The sequence below is a fragment of the Spea bombifrons genome, chromosome 3 (assembly GCF_027358695.1).
Source record: "Spea bombifrons isolate aSpeBom1 chromosome 3, aSpeBom1.2.pri, whole genome shotgun sequence".
NCBI lineage: Eukaryota > Metazoa > Chordata > Amphibia > Anura > Pelobatidae > Spea > Spea bombifrons.
In genome coordinates, this window is record NC_071089.1 from 116,633,385 (window position 1) to 116,659,516 (window position 26,132).

At 42.3% G+C, this 26,132-nt stretch overlaps 2 protein-coding genes and 1 pseudogene across 2 annotated transcripts; 1 reads left to right on the plus strand and 2 right to left on the minus strand.

The window, feature by feature from the left end:
• Positions 1-228: 228 nt before the first annotated feature.
• Positions 229-15,687, minus strand: LOC128484174 (squalene synthase-like). Its single transcript, XM_053460492.1, has 8 exons — positions 15,557-15,687; positions 7,940-8,037; positions 4,018-4,201; positions 3,738-3,866; positions 3,405-3,596; positions 1,081-1,257; positions 698-850; positions 229-429 (listed from the first exon to the last, which is right to left on the minus strand). Exons 1-8 carry the CDS (start codon positions 15,653-15,655, stop codon positions 229-231), a joined length of 1,233 nt encoding a protein of 410 aa, XP_053316467.1. The 5' UTR covers positions 15,656-15,687.
• Positions 12,169-12,287, plus strand: LOC128487837 (uncharacterized; annotated as a pseudogene).
• A 2,403-nt stretch (positions 15,688-18,090) lies between the features above and the next one.
• On the minus strand, positions 18,091-25,812 carry LOC128482754 (squalene synthase-like). Its single transcript, XM_053458644.1, has 8 exons — positions 25,714-25,812; positions 24,392-24,489; positions 22,952-23,135; positions 22,644-22,778; positions 21,732-21,923; positions 19,854-20,030; positions 19,626-19,778; positions 18,091-18,306 (listed from the first exon to the last, which is right to left on the minus strand). Exons 1-8 carry the CDS (start codon positions 25,810-25,812, stop codon positions 18,091-18,093), a joined length of 1,254 nt encoding a protein of 417 aa, XP_053314619.1.
• Between the last annotated feature and the right edge of the window lie 320 nt (positions 25,813-26,132).

Here is a 26,132-nt window from a genome sequence, read left to right on the forward strand (position 1 = left end):
TTGATGTTCTATAACTGGCACTGTGCTGTCCTGTATTTACCATAGGGAGCACGCGGGTTGTGTGAGAGACATTACCATTAAAGTTATATGGCATACAGAGGGTTACTAGCATATGCTGTGCGGAATTACTGTAACAAAATTATATAGTGGAGGCCGATCGTCTTCACGGGGGCCATGTTCTAAATAATAAAAGAAATTGCATCCAAATAAAAATAATTATTTATTGATTTATGTAGCAACCCCTGTGTTACAAGTGCCCAGGTACTGATAACAGAAGGCAGCCAGAAGTACGGCACAAGACAGATAAATGGGGGACAAATAATTATGGGATACAACCGAAGCGTTGGGTACGCAGAGGCTGCGTATGGAGGAAATGATGTGCTGTGTTTTGCCCGACGTGGGGTCTGACGGAGGAATTTTCTGATAGATCTGTAAATGAAAAAGATATATATTTAGCAACTGGTGAAATTAGAAGCAGTTTCTTTAGGTTTCAGCTAAGTGAATATTGGAGGATCTTGTAAAGTTGTAAGTTCCACTTGCAATAACAATCTGAACTGGCCCTTCATAATGCATATTGTCTGTGTATTCTTCCTAATATGCGGTTTATTAATACTAATACAAGTTTATATAAATGAAAGAAAGGAGAACAGAATGTCTAGCAGATGTTAGTTGATAAAAACGATGAGAAAACTCTTACCTCTTCAATATACTGGAGCATGATGGCCCTCACAGCGTCCATGTTGGTGGCCTCCATCATTAGAGTGACAGTCTGTCCCTTGCGGATTTTCACAATGCCTTTAAACACTTGCTGGTTGTTGTAACACGCAGCCAAAGTGGCTATAGTCATTACCTTAAATATTTTAATAATAATAATAAATAAATTACATAACAAAATTAACACAAGAGGCTGGTTAAGGAGGAACACTATATTTTTGTAATAATGTGTACAGAGCTTGTCATGCATTTTCTTTTAAGCACCAGTGAAAGATGGATTTAGTAAATTATTTTGGATATATTAAAATCTATAAAAGACAACGGCTCTTCAATGGTTAAGCATCAGACATACAGCTAGGTACCCACCTGGGGGATGGCAAAGAATTTGAAGATGCGTTTGTTTTTAAGCCGTGACAGGTATCTGAGGACGTCCGGCACATGGTTCAAGGCGTTGGTAATCAACTCGTTCAAACACTGCAGAGCCGGGACGATGTTCTCTGGCTTTGCCAAATCTGAGAGCTTCTTTCCGTACTTACTCCACACCTGGTGAGCATACAAAGGGGGGGTTAGATTGTTACTTATAGTATTCAGAGTAAAATCACACACAGAGGCAGACATTAACCCAAAAGGTGAATCAAGGAGTTGACAAGAGAACACAATTAAAGAGCGTTGTTACCAAACAGATGGTACTAGACAGTTCTCAGCTCCACCACCAATTAGAGGCAGTTAAACTGACCTATGTACAGCACAAGCCAAACTTGATCACAGACTTTGCTCATTGTGCCAAGCTCACCCAAAGATGAAAAAAAACTCTATACAAGTGTTCATGTGGATGCTTGCGAAGACCAAAAAAGTAAATGAAAGGTTTTGCTTTTGGCTTCCACCATGAATGAGACAGCTTCAGCAGGAGCCAACATCAGCTTGTCCAGCTAGACTATTAATGGTCCACAATCTAGGGATGACGTATTTTAAATCCAACAGGTAAAGCTAAAACCTTGAGAATATTTTTAGAATCGCTGATTTACAGCCTGTATGTACATCTCAAGTAACTGAGAATCCCAAATCGGTCAGGAATTTTGTATATCCTTGGCTACAAACAACAAATGTATGGCTTTTAAAAAAAAAATGAGATGCCTTAGATTGGACATCCAAAAATTGTGACCTGTTTGTAGCACTCGAAGCAGAAATTGTGCACCACTATTTTTGTGGTATTATGTCTAACCTAAAAACATTACAGGCCTTCCTTCCGAACTGTGCTCATGACTAACTACGGTGGCCATCAGAAGATGGCCGGCAGGGCCGGACTGGGACTGAAAAGCAGCCCTGGAAACATTTGGAGACACGCCCCCATATAATTTATCTCGCAGTCGAGCTCTTGTACCCACACGCATCCCTTATACATACCCGAGTCACACTATTTGCCATACAAATAACTATAAAATATTCTTTTTATCACATTATTTGTACTAAAATGCCTGAAAGCAAACGTGTTAAAAGGTCATAATAAATGAAATACATTACACAGAATCTAATCAAAACATTTGCTACTGCAAACATTTTTAGATTAAAAAGTTCAATTTTATTCAGTGGAACAAAACAGAGATCACATTATTCTCCACAACATTCTTGTAAGAAGCTTTTATTTCTTTATTAATTCATTTAAACTATTTTTTCATATTTAAGAAAAGCTTGTGATTGAGAAAAATATTTTTTTTTGTTTTTATTTCCTTTTATTTGTTAACCTGCCCCCCCCCCCAGTTATGCACATCTGCCCCCAGGCTTGCCACTCTGCCCCCAGAAATGCCTTATACCCTCCTATATGCCACTCTGCCCCGTGATATGCCTTTTATCCCCCTATATGCCACTCTGCCCCATGATATGCCTTTTAATCCCCTATATGCCACTCTGTCTCCAGAAATGCCTTTTGATCCCCTATATGCCACTCTGCCTCCAGAAATGCCTTATACCCCTATATGCTACTCTAGAGGCAGAGTGGCATGAAGGGGGTTAAAAGGCATATCATGGGACACTCTGCCTCCAGAAAAGCCTTAAGCCCCCATATAACACCCCCTCTCCCAAACTTACCACTGCTTCTGGTGTCTGGTGAGGGCAGTGGGTGGAAGCCGACATTCATGAAGTTAAAGGGGCCGGTGTTCATGCACCGCGCCGCCCAATGGTCGTGTCTCAGCTCTTCGTCCCACCCCTTTTAAGACGTGGGACGAAGTGCTGAGGCACTGCCATTGGGCAGCGAGGTGTGTGTACCGGCCCCCTTAACTTCATTAAGCTCCGGCGGCAGGAGGAGGTGGCCTGGGTGCCGCTTTCAATACTGCACGCAGCCGCTTAGCTGCTGTTTTGAAGGTTTGTCTCCCGTGACCGGCCCACGGAGCGACCGGCCCACAGGGAAATTTCCTGGTATCCTGGTGGGCCAGTCCGGCCCTGATGGGCGGTTCTGATAACTGGGACTGACCTTAAAAAGGTGCTCCAGTGAAATCCATTAGAAGACCCAAATGTCTGCACTGAAGTCCAGAGTGTCTGCTCTCACATTTTACTAAATGTTTGCTTGCAAGCAAAATGCTAATGGCTAAGCATTTCCATTTTACATAAAATAATTATAACTAGAAAAGCTGGAATTTCCTCAACATCACCAACACTAAAACAAAGTAAACAGCGGACTTGGGTTCTGTGCTGACCTCTCTTGGCCAGAACTCCCGACCTTCCAATTGATCTTCCAGGTAATCACGGATGATGTTGGTTTTTTGCAAAAACAGGCCTATTGTGTTTGAAAAGTGGATGTCCAGGCCGACGTCTCCATCTTCCAATTCTGATGCCGAAGCCAGATGGCACAAGCCAAGTGCAAACAGACCACTGGTTGTAATGCAGTACTGAAAATGAAACATAGAAAAAAAACTTACAAAAAAATTAATACTTAAGCTTACAACAGGTAGAAATAGTTGGCTGAACAAATAACAAAAACAAATAACATCTTGGAAGAGCATCTGCAATTTATTTTGTGTATCTCTTACTTTGTCCCACTGCTTCAAAGAGTCCACTTTATTTTCCTGGAAGTCCACCATTCCCTCTCCCATCTTGGCGCATATGTCTGCAATCACACCTTGGTAAACAGCAGCTAGATTTCTGAACTCCAGAGAGATCTGATAAGAAAAAAAGGTATCATTTACTACATGTTGACAATATACATTCTTGCTCAGAATCTGATTTTTTTGATTTAACGGATCCATTTATACTAGCTAAAACCGTGGTAATGAAATTATTCTGTATAATAATGGAAAAAGTGTAAATTACCGTTGGGAAGTCCTTGATAACCTGACTGTGCTTCTCTTTGCTCTCAGTGAATTTCCACTCTGGGTCATACAGGTAGGTGTGGAAGTTATATAACATTGGAATCTTCTTCTCTAAGTTAATGGTCATATCGTCTTCAATGGTGTCCAGAGCCCGAATGACCAAGTAAAGTATGCAAAATGCATCCCTGCCAACAGGAGAAAAAAACCCACAAAAGCGTCACCAACATGTCAAGATTGCAGAGCATAATAGCTTTTAAGTGATACAGCAGTTTTGATCTATGCAATACGTTGGAGTATGGAGTTGGGTTTCTAGAACACCAGAACAGGCAAAAGCATTGTCAATAAACAGTCCAAAGGTCGATATCAGCAGCAAAAGTTCAGGAACGGGAAAACACAGGAGTTCAGGGCAGGAGACAATCAGCTGCGTTCCCACCACAGGATGGAGAATGAAGGATTGTGGAAGAGGTAAGTGATGGTGTGTAATGGCAGTGTATATGAATGTATGTGTTTGCAAGAGCAGTATAGGTATTTGTTAGCTATAGGGCAGTGTATGTGTATATGTGTGTGTAAGCACAATGCACGTGTATATGTGTGTGTAAGGGCAGTGTAGGTGTATATGTGTGTTTATGGGCAGGTGAGTGTAAAGGCAGTGTGTAAGGGTCCTGGGAGGGAGGCTAACATTAGCGTTTTTTTTTTAAAGCCCGCCAGACTTCAAGGTGCAGCCCGCGTGAGGAGGGCCGGACTGGCTCTCCGGGAAATTTCCATTAAGTGGCCAGCAGTCTTACAGCCGCACGACGGCTGCCTTGAACGTGACGTTAGAGGGGGCAGGCTCACAGAAGGTGTTCCTCGTGGCAAGGAGAGGGTCATCACATCAGAAGAGAGCAGGAAAAAACTAAAATGTAAGTATTACCAAAAAATAGCTAGATATTCAAGGGGGTGCCTGGGTTATGGTATTACAAAATAAATACACAAGGTTAGGGGGGGGCATTAATCAATAGTAAAGGGGGCCTGGCTGGGGCATCAGTACACAAGGGGACAAAAATATACAAGGGGCAGTTAATGACAAAGTAGTGTAGAAAATAAATGTTTTATGCTTCAGTGCGGCAGAGCCTGTCCTTGTGTGTGTGTTTAGGTGTCTGTGTGGCAGAGCCTGTGTGTGTTTGGGTGTCGGTGTGACAGAGCCTGTTCTGGTGTCTGTGTGTGTGTTTGGGTGTCGGTGTGGCAGAGCCTGTCCTGGTGTGTGTGTGTGTTTGGGTGCAGTGTGGCCTGTCCTGGTGTCGCCAAATAAACCCTGTAGTAATAAGCATTATAAAGCTAAAAGGCCATATTTTCTCTCAGTGAAAAATGAGTGCGGCCTACGCACTCCTACATTTCTGATGAAGTGGTCCACTGCAGAAAAAACTTGGACACCCCTGTGCTAGAGCGATTAAAAAAAATAAATAAAAAGTGTCCCTCTTTCACATTTTGAAATGTTGGGAGGTATGGTAACATAATTACAAAAGGGTTTTCTAACAATCAATTATCTTTTTAAACTTAAACTTGGATTAGTGAACACAACGTGCCATAGGAACACAGGAGTGATGGACGTGATAAAGGGCCATTGGAACACAGGAGTGATGAGAGTGATAAAAGGGCCTCTGTACGCCTATGAAGAGATTCCATCAAAAATCAGCTGTTTTCCAACTACACTTATGAAGAGTCCACTGGGGAAGAGACCACGGCACGACCGCTAGGTACGCTACTGAGCCGCCCATTTGATCGCCATTCACACAGTACAAGCTGTGCAAGTAGGGGAAAAGCTCCCAGCCGTCAGCTCCCAGCCCAAAGTCTCCCTGCCCTCCGAAGTGACTGACGTGAGGGGGGAGGCGGGGCTAACAACTTTCTGCTTCCCAGTCCCTTCTTGCAGTCACACTGATGATTGGCCCTGTCCCTTTCCTTATAGCGTCCACACTGTTCTGCAACTCATCTAACAGTAAATATAAAAATTAATATTTGGGTTGCTGAAAGTTAGGGGAGGTGAGGGTTAATTTAGGGGAAGTTATGGTTGATGAGATGTTTAGGGTTAATTTAGGGACAGTTATGGTTGATGGGATGTTTAGGGTTAACTTAGGGACAGTTATGGTTAATGGGGTCTTTAGGGTTAATTTAAAGACAGTTATGGTTGATGGAGTGTTTGAGGTTAATTTAAGGGCAGTTATGGTTGATGGGTGTTTTGAACAGTCCTGCAAACACTAGAGGTACAGCCCCCTATAACACAAGCAAAAAAACAAACAAAAATCATAGTGCTTTCCGTCTTAAAACAAGTATGTGCCAAATGCTTCCTCCAGGATGGTATCGCACTCACATAGGTTTGAGCAAATCAGCTTGCTCAGACTTGTTCGGACACGCAACAGATAGAAAATTCTGACTTTACAGTCATCAACCGTATTTCTCCGGTATAAGTATTATTCAATTGCTTCTTTTGTGGGATGCACTTTGTGTTGTTTTTGGTGGAATTTATTTTATTTTATTGTCACTCCATAAGTTCAATATATATATTTTTGGCGCAGCACTTTATTTCTCACCGCATCTAAGGTTAACCAACTGATGGCCGCGGTGTCGTTCAGATGTAAGTTGGTGGGTGAGGTTCATTTCGGTAAGGAATTCCTTGTCCAACAAGCCCTAAAAGCCTTCCTTTGATATTTTGTCAGCTTTGTGGTCAAGTAATTTTGGTCTGATCGGATTCGTATGAGAGGGTGCTTTTTGGTGCTATTAGTGAGTTGGTCAGTCCGTCTCGGGAGCTGGGGGGGCTACACCTTGATGTTAGGGTGGGTAGCGAGTCAGTCAGGATTGTCATCAGGCGGTCTAAGATGGATCAGTCTGGGAGGGGGTTTACTGTGCTCCTGCATCATTTGGCCGGTTTCGACCTTTGCCTGGTTGCATGTGCGTCCTGTTTTTTGCTTCGCAGCTTCCAGGCCCCTTTTTTGTTCATGCGGATGGCTCCTTTTTGTCCCAATACCAATTTGTGGCAGTATTCTGTAAGGGGCTTTCAGGTTTGGGTTTGGCTCCAGGTGAATTCGCTTCTCATTCTTTTCGGATTGGGGCTGCTACAGAGGCGGCTAGGTGGGGGCTGCTGGAGGAAACCATTAAGAGGCTGGGTAGATGGGGTTCTATGCGGTACCGGTCATATGTTAGGCCGTCTCTGGTTTAGCTGTTTTCCCCCTTTCTTCTCTATTCTTATTAGTTCTGTCTTTTTTTGCTGATGTAATTTATTTGATTTCTCTCTTGCAGATTCTGAACGCAGTCGGGTCTGGATTTTAGGGCACTCTTTCGTCTGCTGGGCTGAGAGGCGGGCAGCAGTGGGGGCCCAGGGCTCTCAGCTCGGTCTCTCTGTCGGCGAGGCACAGGTTAGGTGGTTTGATTTTAGAGGTAAGTCTTGGGTTGAGGTCTTGTTGGGGTTTTACGATCAGGCTGTTGCGGATGATTCCCCTTTGGTGTTACAGGGAGTGGATTAGAACAATATTAACCAAAACGCACTTCTCTTTGATGTTACATTGTGTTCCAGTATACAACACAGGCCTGGTATGTGCTCCCTGGATCCAGTAGTGAAGCAACCTGTGCAATCGGCTCATTCAAGAGGATCAAACTCCCTATTTATGTGTTAGATTTTTCCCCATTAAATTTGTAGACTGAGTAAACAGGAAAACAGAGAATCCGGTATAAAGCTCGATGACCTGATTTCCTTGTGATCTTGAGATGCTTGTGATTTAGTAAATATATAATATATGTTAAAAAGAACAGCTGATAGAATGCAAACAGAAAAGTATTTTCCGTGGTAACTCATGATCTGCACTTTGATTACATTTTTCAGTATTTTGTTTGTTTAACTGACACGTCTTGTTGCACTGGGGCCATCTGTGTCTAAAGTCATCTTGTTTTCTCACCTCAATTCCCCATCCAAAACCTGGGTGATGGGCGCAAAGCTCCGACTGGTTTCGTTCAGGTATCTGTAGCAGGTCTGCAGGCTCTGTCTCATGGAGTCCTTTTGGGGAGAGAGACAGGATAAAATCTACATGCTGCCAAGTGATGGGGAAACATCTTGTAGCAGATGACTAGTAACTTGTGCCATTGAGGAGAGGATTTCTGGGCCAGATACTTTTGAGTGTTTAAATTGCAACTACAGGGGGGCACTTGGGACCTTAGCCTCTGAATTAGTTCTTTATACTACATTGTGATCACCCTCATCAGATGTCATTCTGGTTTAGTTAGGACCACACTCTATACGACAGGTATATTAGACAGCAATGTGGTATTTCTTGCACAGGGATATTAGCACCTCCTATTGATCAGTACTTGTTGATCAGGAAAGACTAAGGGGTGTAAATATGTACAGCATATAGGAAATAAGAGAGGTGTGAGGGGATAGAAACATTTGGACACTTAAAGGGATTTAACAAAATACAGAAGTGATTTCTGTTTCAAAGGAGGAGAAATGTTAGAACAAGAGGCCATAATCTAAAACTAGAGGGTCAGAGGCTGAGATGTAATTTAACCCCTTCGAGACAAAGGCTGATTTTACTTTTTGTACCCTTTGTGACAATGGCCTTTTTAACATTTCTGCGCTGCTTGTGTTTAGCTGTAATTTTCTTCTTTCCCGTTTACTGAACCCACACACATTAGATATTGTTTTTTTCAGGACAAGAAGGGCTTTCTTTAGATGACATTGTTTTGATTGTATCATATTATTTACTATTAAAAAAATTATAAAATATGGTGAAAAATTTAGAAAAAAATGACTGTTTTTAACTTTTAGTTGAAAAATCTTTTACTCATCTATAAAAGGTAATGAAAAAACCTGCTAAATAGATTCTACTATTTGTCCTGAGTTTAGAAATACCCAATGTTTTTATGTTTTTTTGCTTTTTTCTACCCATTATGGGGCAATAAGTACAGGTAGCGTTTTGCTATTTCAAAGCCATTTTTTCCAAATCTGGTAATTCTTCCCCCCTTGTGCCATTTCGGGTATCTTTGAACCCGGCCAATGCAATTTACCCCATCAAGTCATATATTTTTGAAAACTAGACAGCCCAGGGTATTCCAAATGCTAGTATTTTAACTCTTTCCATGCACCATATCTACCACCAGTCTTTGTCAAACTTTATGGTAGTCATTTTTTTGCATTTGTTTTGTCATACACATTTTACTTCAGGTATGAATTAAAATGTTCTCGTTTATGTCACTATCACAAAACACCCCAATATGTGTTCAGCAACATCTCCTGAGCGCAGCGATACCCCACATGAATGATTTTGCCTGGCTGTTTGGGGGCAAAAGGGCCACATTTGGGGCATGCGCATTTTTCAATGTTGAACTTTGGCATTTGGGGATCCACTGCCCATGCCCTATTTGGTACATCTTTGAGCCGGGCCATTTCAGTGTGCCCAATAAACCCATATATTTTTGAAAACTAGACACCCCAGGGTATTTCAAATGCTAGTATTTTAACTCTTTCCATGCACCATATCTACCACTAGTCTTTGTCAAACTTTGTGGTAGTCATTTGTTTGCATTTGGTTTTCCACACACATTTTAATTCAGGTATGAATTAAAATGTTCTCGTATATGTCACTATCACAAAACACCCCAATATGTGTTCAGCAACATCTCCTGAGTACAGCGATACCTCACATGAATGATTTTGCCTGGCTGTTTTGGGGCAAAAGGGCCACATTTGGGGCATGCGCTTTTTTTCAATGTTGAACTTTGGCATTTGGGATCCACTGCCCATGCCCTATTTGGTACATCTTTGAGCCAGGCCATTTCAGTGTGCCCAATAAAGCCATATATTTTTCAAAACTAGACACCACAGGGTATTTTAAATGCTGGTATTTTAACTCTTTGCATGCACACATTTTACCACCAGCATTTTTTCAAAGTTTGCAGTAATATTTTTGTGTGTGTATTTTTCCCACACACACCTACTTTATGTATGAATTTACAGCTCCTGGTATATGCCGCTGTCACATGACACCCCATAATGTGTTCAGCAACATCTCCTGAGTGCAGTGATACCCCACATGCATGGGTTTGTCATTTTTTGGGGGAACTAAAAGGCCACATTTGGTACGTGTGCATTTTTCTAATTGGAAATTAGATGTGTGGCCATCCTTCCCCCCGTGTTAATTGGGACGTTGTTGAACCTGGCCCATTCAATTTACCCCATCAAATCATACATTTTTTAAAAGTAGACACCCCACGGGCATTTAATATGCCAGTATTTTAACTCTTTCCATGCGAGAATTGTTTTAAGCTAATATGCTAATTTTAGGACTTGCTCACAAAAATATTTTTTATATATATATATTTTTTTTTTATTATTATTTTTTTAAAAAAAAATTTAAAATTTTTTTTCAACTTGGAGGTTCCCCTGATAGTGACATCAGTGGGAAATGATTTTTACATTTTACTGTTTTTTTACTATTTTTTTCTAATTATTATTAATTTTATTTTATTTTTTAATTTATTTTTACTAATCACACTGTGATTAGAAATCTGGGCTCCATTGACTTGCATGGTGAATGCAGTACCTGTATTCAACCTGCAAGTGGAGCCAAAGTTCTCTAGATGGTCTGGACCATCTAGCGAACTTTTAAAATTTGTGGTTCCTGTTACAGGACGGCGGCTATCTTTCTTGATGGCGAAGATTGCCGGCAGCTGCGGCTGTGACTGCTCTCCGGAGCGGTCACAGCCCATCAAAAGGTTAGTGTTTGGTGTCGCTGGATGCCTCCTGATCGAGGCATTCCAGCGACACCATTTAAGTTTAGGAGGCGATCGTCGATCGCCTCCTAAACGCTTTTAAAACGGGCGTCCGCCGCCATACAAAGTATGGCGGATTTTGACGCCCCGTGGAGGGGCCAGAGATGGCCCCTTCGTGCCGATCGCGGCGTTGCTGAATGCCTCGAGGTCGCTTTCTGCACCCGTTTAAAGACGTGCCTGGCACGTCAATTGTCGTAAAGCACATGCTTTTCCGTGCCGTGCCAGGACCGGCAATTGTCATTAAGGGGTTAAGGAAGATTTATTTTACTGAGAGGATAGTTGGAATTTAAGCATGCATGGGATAGACATATGGCTTCGGAATCTAAAACGAACGACTGATTAAGGTTTGAGTCTTTATAGCAGGAAAAACGGACAGATTAGATGAGGTGAATATGTCTTCTCTGTCATCAGATTATGTTCTTATTGCCAAATCAACGTGGCACCGCTATGGAACATGTATTAGTCAGTATTGTAAACTCAATGTTGTACCACTAGGACAGGTATTCCATGGTCCCAGACTGACTTTGACATCCTCTTTTATTCTACTGAGGATATGTATCATCGGCACAGTAGATAATGACAAGGGAGGAAGAGGGGGTAGATAGTGAGAAGAGAGGAAGAGGGGGTAGATAGTGAGAAGAGAGGAAGATAGTGAGAAGGGAGGGAGAGGTGGGTAGATAGTGAGAATGGGGTAGATAGTATATTGAAATAAATAAACAGTGAGATTGGGTGAGAGAATGAATGAATGTGTGGATGCATTGTGTGAATGAGTGAGAATGAATGAATGTGTGGATGCATTGTGTGAATGAGTGAGAATAAATGAATGTGTGGATTGTGTGAATGAGGGGGATATTTAATGAGTTTGTGAGAATGCATTAATGAATGTGTAAATTATTTGTGTGAATGAGTTAGAGAATAAATGAAAGTGTGAATTAGTGAGTGACTGTAAAAGTGTTTGTGTGTATCAAAGATGTATAGTTGATTTGTGGAAAGGCAAAGATGGCACAAGCGGGATGTTTGAGCCTTGGGGACCAAGATGGCAGTGTGTTTTCGGTGCATCCCTACTAAGCCAGACACTGAAGTGGTAGGCCTACACCACATCAATGTTTGGCTTAGTATATAGTGATAGGGGTTATGCTGCACAGTTGTCAATGTCTGGCTCAATGTATAGTGATAGGTGTTATACTGTACCCCGTCAATGTCTGCCTTAGTATATAATGATAACAGTAATGCTGTACCACCGTCAATGTCTGCCTCAGTATATAGTGATAGGTGTTATGCTGTACCCCGTCAATGTCTGCCTCAGTATATATAGTGGTAGTCAATTGACTCAATAGGGAATTGGACATTTTTGCGAGCTTACGGCCGTACCATCCTGAATACACCCGATCTTGTCTGATCTTGGGAGCTAAGCAATGTTGGGCCTGGTTAGTACCAGGATGGGGGACTACTTGGAAATACCAGCTGTCATAGGCTTTTTAATTTGTGTGAAAGCCATGCCCGAATATGAGATATTTAGGATGATTGTGAATTAAATTATTTAGAAAAAAATATATATTTTTACATAATGACATTCTTATGTATGTCCCTCAGCATCCAATCAGAGAGCCGCCCACATTCTAGGTAGACTTGCATGCGTTATTGGACAGAGGGTGGTTGAAAAGTATATAACTAACCAATCAAAGTGTGACATGAGGCTGTGCGCACGCAGTGTTCTGACATATCTCCTGCTTTAAAATAAACTTCCTTCCTGAACTGTTTCTGCCACATCTCTCCTCTCTCTTCTTTCCTCCAAGCCATACAGATCAATATTAATTGATTGATAATTGATTATTCTTATCCTGCAAACCATTCACCACTTTAGCCTCCCTCCTCTGAATTCCAATGTGACAATATCTGTCAGGATTGGGCTGGGAGTGTAAGAGAGGAGGATAGTCCAATGCGATGTCAGTAAACAGTTCAGAGTAAAGTTATGGAACACTGGAGTAGAGTGTTCATAGTTGGAGTGTTTTTTATAGTGCTGCAGGTATCAAGTCCTCCCCTGTGCTGAACAAGCTCCTTACTGGATTGCTTACCAGCATACCTGGGAACTTCTGGGCTCCGGGCTCCTTGCGGGACGCGGCCAGGACTGCTCAATGACGTCCCGCTGACGTCGGTGGGTGGTCCCGCTGACGGCAGCAGGAAACACCCCCATTTAAAGGAAAAATGGTCTTGTCCCGGAAAACCGGAGGAGCAGCGCTCACCCGGCAATCTCCGGGTCAAACCTGGAGAGTTCCCAGGTATGGCTACCAGGCAGGGCTGAATCCATGGCACCTGGTTCATTAGTTCTGTATGTGGCCTTTATTGGTGGATAGTTGATGGGGATTACAGGTGTTACCTCCCCTCCACAGGTGTACTGCATTATGTTGATGTGTGCAAAACCTGGAAGTTCTCCCTGGGGTTTGCTGGTTTGCTTCGGCCTACTCCGCTGAGCTTTTGGATGGCTTGCAGTGACGGAGGACAGCTGGGGAGAGCAGGTAAGGGTGAGAGGGGCATGGCAATATCCTTCTGGAGACGGGGTCACCAGAACCGCACCCAATACTCTATGAGAGGTCTGACCAGAGATCTAGGAAGGGGCCCCACCCTGCTTTTACAACGCTTTATTGCATTATTTACTTATTAAGTAATCAAAGTAATTACTCCTAAGTGCATTATTTTACATTTATCAATATTAAATTGCAGCTGCCACAAACGCAACCGTTCTCCTAATTTACTTAAATCTCTTGCTATTTGACATGTTCCACTCGGAATGTCTACCATGTTACAAACTTACCTTACCATTAAGACCTTTTGTAATACTGCTAAGAAAAGTATTAACAAGTATGGGCCCCAATACTGATTCCTGAGGTACTCCACTAGTATCAAGTTTTTCTTGGTGTAATCCCTGTAACAGAGGTGTACTGGCCAGAGCTTTGTAATGATTCTGGGACAGGTGTAGTGTGTATGGGCCAGCTGCTGAGCTCGGTGTGTGTGTGTGATGACCGGTGCTATAACCTCAGCTGGACACCTCTAGGACAGGTGTGCTGTCTAGTATGGTAGACTCAGTGGGACCCCTCAAGGGGACACCACAGGTGTATGCAGTAAGTTTAGAAGGATACCTCTAAGACAGGTGTGCTGGCTAGTCCTTTATCCCCGGTCTAACATATCTATGACAGGTGTGTGGACCATTAGTGACACCGCTAGGGCTGGTGTATTAACCAGGACTGCCACCTTTAGGACAGGTATATTAACCAGTACTGGTTGGGGGGGCATCCTAAAATTTATCTGCACAGTATGAAGGAAAAAAGAGAGGGGGATATGATAAATGTTTCTAACAAAGTACAGGAGGGAAGTTTATGTCAAAGGAGGAGAAACAACAAGAGACCAGAATCTAACACTAGAGGATTAGATGGAATGGGAGGAGGTTCTACTTTATAAAGAAGGTGGTGGATAAACGGAGCAGCTTCCCGGCAGAAGTGGTAGAGGTTACTACAGAATAGAAGCAAAAAATACAGTGCTTAATATTACCCAAAAGAAAAAAAAAACACACGGACAGGGGGAATGATCAAGAGCCAAACCCACACACCAATAAGTGGAAAAAAACCCCGAAATAATCAATAATAATTACCAGTCTTATGTGTTTAAATCAAATGTGTATATAAACAATAAACTGGTATCATAACCAGTAAATGACAAAGCTGCTGGTCTTGAATAGTGCACGTTCTCCAACAGGTAGAGAAAGCCTACAAAGATAAACACAAACTGAAAACAAGAGACAGCGCTTGGATAAATGTAAAAACAATATGTTTAATACAAAGACAAAAAAAATATACAATACATTAAATAAAAGAAATAGAGACTATATATATATATATATATATATATATATATATATATAAATAAATAAAAGACCTCAATAATTGGGTACAAATATAAAAATAAAACAAAAGCAGTGGAGTGATGTTCAGCCTGCCCCACTAGGGGTTAAAACAATGACTATACAGGGAGAACCAAAAAAGAAATAAATATACTATATATATATCTAAAAGAAAACCGCTTACCACTCGTAACGACTGTGCCTGGCCAGGCTTGCGCCAAAAAAAAAGCAGGACGCGTTTCGTTTGCACTTCCTCAGCTGCAATGAACATCACTCCACTGCTTTTGTTTTATTTATATATTTGTACCCAATTATTGAGGTCATATATATATATATATATATATATATAGTCTCTGTATTTCTTTTATTTAATGTATTGTATATTTTTTTGTCCTTGTATTAAACATATTGTTTTTACATTTATCCAAGCGCTGTCTCTTGTTTTCAGTAGAGGTTAATACAGAAGGGGGATGTATAGGATAGGCATATGGCTCCTGAATCTGCCTTCGGTCTTTATAGCAGGAAAAGACTCTGGGGTAGGTGTACCAGACACCCCTGTCTAGGGCAGTTGTATTAGAAGCTCTAGTGAAAGTGTCCTACCCGGTGCTGTCAAAGCAGTCTCTCTAGGAAATGTATCTGAGCCAGAACTGTCACTTTTAATGTGTCACCCCTAGGACAGGTGTATTAGACAGCTCAGTAAAGGTTTAAGCGGCTATTTCTTGTTACAGGTGAGATTTATTAGAGATCCCCCTCAGCACAGCCATCCGGAAAATGATGCAGGACACTGAATACCTATAACCACCTGCCAACCTCTAGGACAGGAAGCAAGCATCCCTCCTGGCAGACTCACCCGGTCCAGCTTGGACATTACAGCCCGGCAGCCGCCCATCTTAAACCTGAGAAGGTTATAAATCTCCTCCGGGTGCCTGAGAGACCTGAGGAGGTCCATGTCCGCCCGGTGTCTCCCCGCCGTCTGCCCAGCTGAGGTGTGAGGGATTCCCCTCGTAATCCCGGCATCTTCAAGCGCTACAGCATCTCCACCGGCACCGCCCACTTCCCCGCAGCATCCAATCACAGAGCCGCCAGCATATTAGGTACTCTGACGCGCGTTATTGACCAGAGAGATATTGCCAACCAGTGAATAGGTGGAGCTGTCAGTGTGGGCGGGGCTACATGTTCTATAACTTGCACTGTCTTGCCCTGTATTCACCATAGAGAGCACGTGGGTTTTACCACTAAAGTTATATGGCATACAGAGGGTTAACAGGAATTACATCCCAATCCAAAAAAATATTGTAGCGCCATCACATTCCATAGCACCGTAGAAAAATAACACATTCACAAACCGACAAAACAACTTTTTATTTATAAAATTACCTAAGAGATCAGTGATAAGCCCTACAGTGTATGTGATGTAATCCTCTGTCAAAGTGTGTGCTAGGTTTCTTTTCTGTATTTATAAATGTATGGTTTGATGGGGTAAAGAGAATTCGGGTGACTTTAACCCCTTCAGTCCCAGGGGTTTTTGGTACCTCAAAGCCTGGAGCAATTTTGCCATTTTTGCGCTGTCAGTTCAGCGATTATTATCTTTTCGTGTGAATAATGTACCCATGTCAACTATATATTGTTTTTTTCCCAAGGAGAGATAGAGCTTTCTTTTGATACCATAGTTAGATGATGAGCTGACGATTTAGGATGAGGAATTAAGTAAAAACGAGCAAAAATAAAAAAAACAACTTTTTTTTAAATATATTTTCCCTCTGAATCATTACAAAATTAGGTAAAATCCCTTCCAAATTTATCAATTCAGGTGTCCTGAATTATATAGATTTTCCATACGTTCCATAAGTACTATAAGTTGTACATTATTCATAGAATTTTAATGCTTATGGCTTAATGGGTTTGGGGGTTGTGAACAGGGACAGGAGGGTTGTTATACTTCTTAGATGGGATGTAAGAGCTTTTTTCTTTTTTTATTATTATCTTCTCATATATATTTTTTTAAGCTGGGGGCCCATGTGAGACGCCCATCGAGCCGCATAGATGTGATGCTCATCTGGCCCCCGGACCTGTGAAATCTGCAAGTGCAGGAGAGTGAATGGGTGAATGAATGAATGCATGAGTGAGTGTTTAGGGGCAGACATGAGACAGGCAGGCTGTTAAGACACAAGCGAAAGCATAATGTACATACTCTGATCATACGTGACCTCACTTGCTGTTCTGCCCCCAAAATTGTTATTGCATGGGAGGTAAGATATCATGAGGCTTTCCAAATCGTTCATGAATTCCTGGTAACTGGGACACATTTGGAAAGAGCATACCGTCAGAAACTAAACTCAGTTGTTGTCAGTTGATAATTCAGGACATTGGGAAGCTACACCTGAACCCTTCTACCAGAAGACAGATACTGCAAAGCAAGCGTTTTTCAACAAAATCATGACCTATTTACCTTTAATGAAGGAACAAGTATCACCCCAGGATATACAAGTCATAAATTAACAATGACACAATGTTGGACCTACCCCTTTAAAAAATACCCCAGCTGTTTACAGTATTGCATAATAAAGACCGAAATCAAACAACCTCCCATGCGTCACACATTTATATTATAATTAATGCTTGAAATGCGTAAAAACATTATTAATACTTGGGCATAGTATTTCTTAATTAAGTGTTAGAATGCACGATACTGTCACAGTTCCAAGAACAGAATGAAGCGTGCATTAACTGGCATTTTTGTACAGTTGCCAAGATGTCATAAAAAGAAAACACCCAGAGCTTTCAGTGCAATTGGCTTTTCAGAAAGAAAAATCACCTGAAAAAACAACCTAGCGGGCCTTCTTTCATTCAGACTTCAGAAATAAACTATTCACTTAAGTTGTGAAGAGTCATTGGTTATTCCTTGAATTATTATTTATTGATTTATACATCGCCATCATATTCTAAAGTGCTGCACCAATGGGTAGACGGGACATAACAAGTAGTATAAAAATAACAATTTGACTAGAACAGGTGAGGAGGGCCCAACTCAAACAAACTTACTAGTGTACCAGTGCTTGCTGCGAGTGCCATTATGCTAGATCAGTGGGGAGAAGTCCAGGCTATCTAGGCTGTCAATATATACGGGAGATAGACTGATCTCCGGTGTAGCGGCAGCTGCAACAAAGTCAGGACTTAGCTGTATGTCCTAATGGGCTTCTAGCGACACGTTTTTACGATGTATAGGTACGTCCTAAGGGGTGTGAAAGTGATGGAATCTCTAGGGTTTCAGAGTGTTGGGAAGATAAAGCAAATGGCACTTGCAAGGTACATACAGAAAATCAGAGAAGAAACAGGGGATGAGAAGTATGTGAAATGTAAAATCAGTTTTCCTCCAGTGGCCCATCACTGGCTAGTATGCGCTTCTTTAAACAGCTGGGACACGGCGTTCAGGTACAGATAACCAACGGCAGCCAGTAGAAAAGCACAGAACAGGTAAATGGGGGACAACTGATTACGTGATACAACTGAACTGTTGGGTAAGCACAGGTTGCGTATGGAGGAAATGATGTGCTGTGTCTTGCTTGACGAGGGGTCTGTCACAGGGATTTTCTGATAGATCTGTAAATGAAAGAACATATACCGTATTTGCTCAATTATAAGACGACCCCCCCAAATTTTGAATATTAATTTAGAAAAGAAAAAGCCTGAATATAAGACTACCCTATAAGAAAAAAGTTTTTCTAGTAAATATTAACTCACGTGTAAACTATTTTTTTCATATTTAATAAAAACTATGCATGTTTTGTTTTATCTCCTTTTACTTGCCAACCTGCCCCCGGTTATGCACATCTGCACCCCAGATATGCCTTATTATACACCCTTATATGCTACTCTGCCTCCCTCATATTCCTTTTGACCCCCTATATGCCACTCTGCCTCCCTGATATTCCTTTTAACCCCCTATATGCCACTCTGCCTCCCTGATATTCCTTTTAACCCCCTATATGCCACTCTGCCTCCCTGATATTCCTTTTAACCCCTTATATGCCACTCTGCCTCCCTGATATTCTGTTTAACCCCTATATGCTACTCTGCCTCCAGAAAGCCCTTTAAAGCCCCCCCATTTGCCACTCTTACCCTCCCCCACTTACCAGTGCTTCTTTAGGCTTCTCCTCGTGCTCAGACAACCTGAGCTGCTGCTGCTGGGGCTTCTAGGAATGAGCACCGGAAGGTTATGTGATGCCGGTGCTCCGTCATAGAAGCCCGGCAGAAGTGGAGGTTGCAGATGCCCGCCGGCTGCTGGAGAGGAGGATCCGGGTCCCCTGCAGCACTGCGGGGGATCTGTATCTTAGTCTTGTAGTCAGACCTCTATTTGAGGTCTGATTAGAAGACGACCTCGAATATAAGACGAGGGACATTTTTCAAAGCATTTACGGTATTTTAGTATGTCAGGAAATTCAAAACAGTATCTTTAAGTTTCAGCTTAGTGAAGATTTCGTATACTTACATGCACATCACATTTTAACTGCACTTTTGTCTTAAGATATTTGCAATAACAGCTTTACAAAGTAACTTTAAAGTTTAAATAATATCCAAGCATAAAGGCTCATTCCCAGTTTGCCGAAACAATGCAGGGAGGGAATGGGAAGAGGATTACTGCTCCCTGTGTGGGCTGTAGAATTCAAACGCAATCTGCACCAATGAAATGCACTAAACTGCATTGAGTTCATTTTTTATCTATGATTTTCTGCAATCCTTCTCATTTTTATGTAAGGCTAATTATTGCATTTTCCTTACAATAACAACCCGAATTGGCCAGCCATCGTATATTGAAGTCTGGGCGCTCTTCCTATTATGCTCTCTGTTAATACAAATACAAGTTTATATCAAGGAAAGAAAGGAGACCGATACATTTCTGTCTGAGAAATCTGTCTTACCTCTTCAATATACTGGAGCGTGATGGCCTTCACAGCTTCCATGTTGGTGGCCTCCATCATTAGAGTGACAGTCTGTCCCTTGCGGATTTTCACAACTCCTTTGAACACTTGCTGGTTGTTGTAACACGCAGCCAAAGTGGCTATAGCCATTACCTTAAATATAACAGTAATAAAAAATAAATTATAGCCTTTGATGGTTAAACATCAGACATACAGCAAGGTACTCACCTGGATAATAGCAAAGAAGTTGAAGACGCCTTTGTTTTTAAGCCGTGACAGGTAAATTAGGACATCCGGCACATGGTTCAAGGCGTTGGTAATCAACTCGTTCAAACACTGCACAGCCGGGACGATGTTCTCCGGCTTTGCCAAATCTGAGAGCTTCTTCGCATACTTACTCCACACCTGGTGAGCATACAAAGGGAAGGTTAGATTGCTGCGCATATTATTGAGAGTAAAATCATACACAGAGGCAAATATTAACCCAAAAAGATTAATCAAAAGGTTGACAAGAGAACACAATTAAAGGTTTTTACCAAACAGATGGTACTAGACAGTTATCAGCTGCACCACCAATTAGAGGCAGTTAAACTGACCTATGTACAGCACAAGCCATACCTGACCACAGGCTTGGCTCATCGTGCCCAGCTCACCCAAAGCTGAAAGAAAGTCCATGAGAATATTCAGATGGATGCTTGCAGTAGGAGTGTACAACTCCAGTCCTTGATGGCCACAAATTGGCCAGGAATTGTGTGTATCCTTGCCTGGAAACAAATGATTTAATAGAAAAAAGAAATAAGATGCCTCAGCCCAAGATGGGCATCTAAAAATTGCGGTCTGCTTGCAGCGCTCAAGACATCGAGTTGTGCACCACTATCTTACAGAATAGTAAGAGTAATGTCTTCTAATGTAGTGTCTTCTAGACCTCACATGATGCTGACCAAAACTAAGCAAAAAGCTCAGAATTGTCATTCAAAATCCATGGGCCCTTTCACTCACACTCTCTCTCACTCTTATTCTGGTTCATTCTCTCACACTCTGACAAAAGTTAAAGACACTGCTCTCTTTTCTTCGTCAACATCTTCGCGGATATAACCTGGTGCGAACCTCATTGGAAGTGCCGCCATTTTGGAGGAAGTTCACCTTAGGGCAAAATCGTGGTACTTGATTGAAGGATAGAGGGGGAGAACGTCACTGGAAGCACCGCTATTTTGCCCTAAGGTTAACTTCAGTCAAAATCGAGACACATTCTGTGACGTCCTCGCCACTGATTGGAGGATTGGGGATGTTACTGGAAGCACCGCAGTTTTGCCGTAAGGTAAACTTCCTTCAAAATCCCGGGCTTTCTGTGGCATCCTCTCCCGTGAATGGAGGATCAGGGCAAAGGAGGTCACTTGAAGATAAAAGGTGAGAAGATGAAAGACATAAGGTAGAAGAGAGAAGATGAAGAACAAGACGATGCGGAATTGATCGGCGGAAGTGGTCAGCAGAGAAGAAAAGGGAAACATTAAGAGAATGTGAGCGAGAGAGTGAAATCAGAATAAGAGTGTGGGGGAGTGAATGTGGGCACTGGGCAACAAATTTTGTTCCCAAATTAAAAATGCCCTCCAACTTCCGTCCGAGAGGAACATAATTTGTTTTCCGCAAAATACAAATTGGCCAAAAAGTAACCGAAAAACTTGTCCAAATCGTTTTTGGCCAATTTGCACATTTGTCTTCTAGCCATACATTCAGGCTCCAGCTACCCAGAGCCTTCCGTTTTTGGGATGCGGGTAGGTGCGTGAACATCAGCAGATGATCAGTTCTAATAACTGATTCATATTGGGGAAAAGTAGCAGTATCTAGAGAATTAGGCATTCATATGATGATCGTTGCAATCAAATACACAAGTTTATGGTGATGGACATCCAAAACATCTGCTCTCACGTTTTACCAACAAAACTTAATCTCTGCATGAGAGCAAAATATTAATGGCTAAACATTTCCATTTAACACTTCAATTTCACTGTGCAGAACCACCATAAAATGATTACAACTAGAAAAGTTAAAATCTCCTGTACATAACCAACTCTAGAACTGAGCAGTGAACTTGGGGTCTGTGCTGACCTCTCTTGGCCAGAATTCTCGACCCGCCAATTGATCTTCCAGGTAGTCACGGATGATGTCGATTTTTTGCAAAAATTGTCCAAAGCTGTTTGAAAAGTGTATGTCCTGGCCAATGTGTGCATCTTCCAACTCTGATGCTGAAAACAGACGGGACAAGCCAATCGCCGAAAGGCCAGCAACATGATGGCAGTACTGAAAATATAACAAGAAAAATGTACATTAAGATATTGTATTTGCTCAATTATAAGACGACCCCCCAAAATCTGAATATTAATTTAGGAAAAGAACAAAAAAGCCTGAATATAAGACTGTCCTATAGGAAAAAAGTTTTACTAGTAAATATTGATTCATGTAAACTATTATTTTTATATTTAATAAAAGCTACGATTTTTGTTTTTATTTCCATTTATTTACCAACCTGCCCCCCCAGTTATGCACATTTGCCCACAGGTTTGCCACTCTGCCCCCAGAAATGACTTATACCCTCCTATATGCCACTCTGCCCCATGATATGTCTTTTAACCCCCTATATGCCACTCTGCCTCCAGAAATGCCTTATACCCCTATATGCTACTCTGGCATATAGCGGGTTAAAAGGCATATAATGGGACAGAGAGGCATATAGGGGGGGGGTATAAGGCATTTCTGGAGGCAGAGTGGCAAAAAGGGGGTTAACAGCTATATCATGGGGATATGTAGCTGCGGGGATCTGGATCTTAGTCTCATAGTCAGACCTCTATTTGAGGTGTGATTAGAAGACGACCTTGATTATAAGACCTAGTCTTATAATCAAGCAAATACAGTAATATTTATGCAGCCACAACAAGTAGAAATGGTTGCCTGAACAGATGAGGATACTTCTCCAAAACAAATCATCACCTTAGAAGATAATCTGAAATGAATATCTCTTACTTTGTCCAACTCCATCAAAGAGTCCACCTTGTTCTTGTTCTCCTGGAATTCTGCCATTCCCTTTCCCATCTTGGTGCAAATGTCCACAATAACCTCTTGGTAAACAACAGCTAGATTTTTGAACTCTAGGGATATCTGATAAGAAAAAAAGAATTGAAATCTATTACTTGTTGACGATACACATACTTGAACAGAGTCCGATTTTTTTTTGCCATTTTCTAGGGCATACAAAAAAACTGGATTGAAGAAACTGCTTGATTTACACCAGATTAAATTGTCTGTCTGTCTATCCATCAATTGGTAAGTACCGTTGGGAAATCTTCAAGAACCTGTCGGTGCTTATCTTTGCTCTCAGTGAATTTCCACTCCGGGTCATACAGGTAGGTATGGAAGTTACGTAGCATTGGAACCTTTCTCTCAAGGCTAATGGTCATATCGTCTTCCACGGTGTCCAGAGCACGCAGGACCAAGTAAAATATACAAACTGCATGCCTGCCAACACGGAAACAATGATTGGCTAATAATAAAACTAGATTACAGAACACTATATACTGGATGACAAACAGCTTGTTATCAATACAGTAGGTTTGATCTATGCAATACAAACCAAAATACTAATCCACTCCCTTGCGGTCTTCTCGTCTTCCGCCTTTTACCGCTCCAATCCGTCCTCAACACTGCAGCTCGATTAATCTTTCTCCGTCACCGTTCCTCATCTGCTGCTCCTCTTTGCCAATCGCTCCACTGATTCTACCCTTCAGAGTCAAATTCAAACTCGTGACCCCGACCTACAGAGCCCCTAACAACTCTGCACCCCCTTATAACTCTACTCTCCTATTCAGATTAACCCTTAACTGCCCTCTTCATTCCTCTCACGACCGTCGTCTCTCTTGCACAGTGTTCAGGATTTTACCCGTGCTTCCCCGTTCTGTCAGATTTTCCACCCCATATGCAAATTTCAAAAGCTCTCTGAAAACCCACCTCTTTGAAGAAATATACGACCTCTCCTCATAACACTCTCAGCCAGCAACCTGTCCAAGAACCTTGACAGCTCATCCTCATTCGACCAACTCATTCTCATCCAAGCCGTCCTCTCCGACTGTGTCACTTCCTCCTCAACAGACTAGATTGTAAGCTCCCAAGAGCAGGGCCCTCTTCTCCTGTTGTACCGGTTTGGTATTGTTCGTGATTTTAAATGTATCCAAACTGACTCACAGAATCTGCTGGCGCTATATAAATAAATGTCATGTAAATAAAACCCACTTGCCTCCACTGTGTTACAGTATGCAGATTTAACACTCAACATTTTATGAAACTTCTCCTTTAAGTGAGAAGTTAAAATTTGGGGATTTAAAGGGGCAAGCAAAACCTTCCTCTCGCTGTCCCCGTCGTTCTGCAATCTGATCGGTGTATTGAGAAGTTACGCTGTTAGTTACTCCTCCGGCAGCTGCTTCCTGACGGTTCGGTGTGCGTTCCTTGGATTCAGCAAGGACCCATCTGTGCGATCGGCGCCTTTAAGGGTTAATGATCACATTCACTAGTAAACGCCAAACCTGGCCGTTACTGATAATTCCTCCACGCTGCCTAAGAAAATACATGATGCTTTCCTTGTGACCTTGAGATGCTAATGATTTAATAAGCATAGCAAATAACTATAATATATACATTACAGACAACTGATAGAATACAAATAGGAAAGTAATTTCCATGGCAACTTATGATGCCTGATTTGGCTACGTTTTTCTCACCTCAATTCTCCATCCAAAGCCTGGATGACGGCCGCAAAGCTGCGACTGGTTTCGTTCAGGTATCTGTAGCAGGTCTGCAGGCTGTCGCTCATGGAGTCCTGATGGGGTAGAGGACAGGGTGAAATCTGCTGCCAAGTGCTGAGAGGGAAAGCCCTTGTGTACGTTGTGGACTCTCTCAGCCCCCTTTCTTGGAGCCTAACGGTGAGTGACCGCTGACCAGTGAGTTTGAACAGAGAGATCAGCTAAAGGTGGAGTGAGCTTTCTCCATGGCTGGGGGGGGGGGATCAAGTGATCAAGAAAAGAAACAAAGTTAGATGTTATTTCAGAGGCTTCGATGTAATGCAAGGGATTACTTTACTAAGAGTGTGGAAGATAAATGCAAGAGCCTCCCAGCAGATGTGGTAGGGAATTTAAACATGCATAAGATAGGAATATCTTCTTCTGTCCCCCACATATTCCTCCCTATTCCTATCACTCGCAACCACCAAACTTAACCAACATGGTCAACCTAACCAATTTTATTCTTATCATCTCCAAACATAAACTCCCTCCTGCCCCCATATCTCTGGAATCTACTTCTACTGAACCTTCAGCTTTCACCCTCCCTCCCAACAGTCAACAAAAATCCCAAAACCCACTTCTTCAGAGAAGCCGCACCATCTTAGCTGCTAGAACTTCCTTGTCATTGAGACAACCACCACACTACCTCTCACCCTTTCTCTGTGCCTTATGTTTGTCACCCCATTCCCTCAAGATTGTAAGCTTGCGAGCCGGGCTCTCTCCACCTAATGTATTGGTTTGTCTTAGTCTGTCAATTCTCGTCTTGTCATACCCCTTGAACTTATGTATTGTATTAAGCGCTGTGTAAATTGTTGGCGCTATATAAATAAAAGATAATAATAATAATAATAATAGGAATACGGGTCCTGAATCTGAGACGAGGACAAGAACTGATAAAGGTTTAGGTCTTTAGAGCAGGAAAATAGGTGCAGAATGAGGAAGATGGACTGAATGGGCTTTATCTGCCATCAAATTCTATATTACTGACACCTCAATGTGTACAGGTGTATTAGCTCATGCTGCCACTGTAGTACCTGTAGGACAGGTAAATGAGGCAGTACTGTCACCTCACTGCGGCACATCTAGGACAGGTATCCAATGGTCTTTGTCATCAAGTAAAGGTCTAAGCGGCTCTTTCATGTTACAGGTGAGATTTATTAAAGATCCCCCTCAGCACAGCCAACCGGAAAGTGACGCTGAATACCTATAACCACCTGCCAACCTCTAGCACAGGAAGCTGGCATCCCTCCTGGCAGACTCACCTGGTCCCGCTTTGGCATCACCGCCCGGCAGCCGCCCATCTTAAACCTGAGAAGGTTATAAATCTCCTCTGGGTGCCCGAGAGACCTGAGGAAGTCCATGTCCGCCCGCTGTCTCCTCGCCCTCTGCCCAGCTGAGGTGTGAAGGATGCTCCTCGTTATCCCAGTAACTTCACTTGCTACAGCATCCCTACCGGCACCGCCCACTCCCCCGCAGCATCCAATCCCAGAGCTGCCAGCATCCTAGTAGGCTGACGCATGTTTTTGGAGGGAAAGCAGCCAATAAAGATATTGCCAACCATTAATGGGTGGGCGGAGCATAGCTGGCACTGTGCTGTCCTGTATTTACCATAGAGAGCACGTGGGTTGTGTGAGAGACATTACCATTAAAGCTATATGGCATACAGAGGGTTAACAGCACA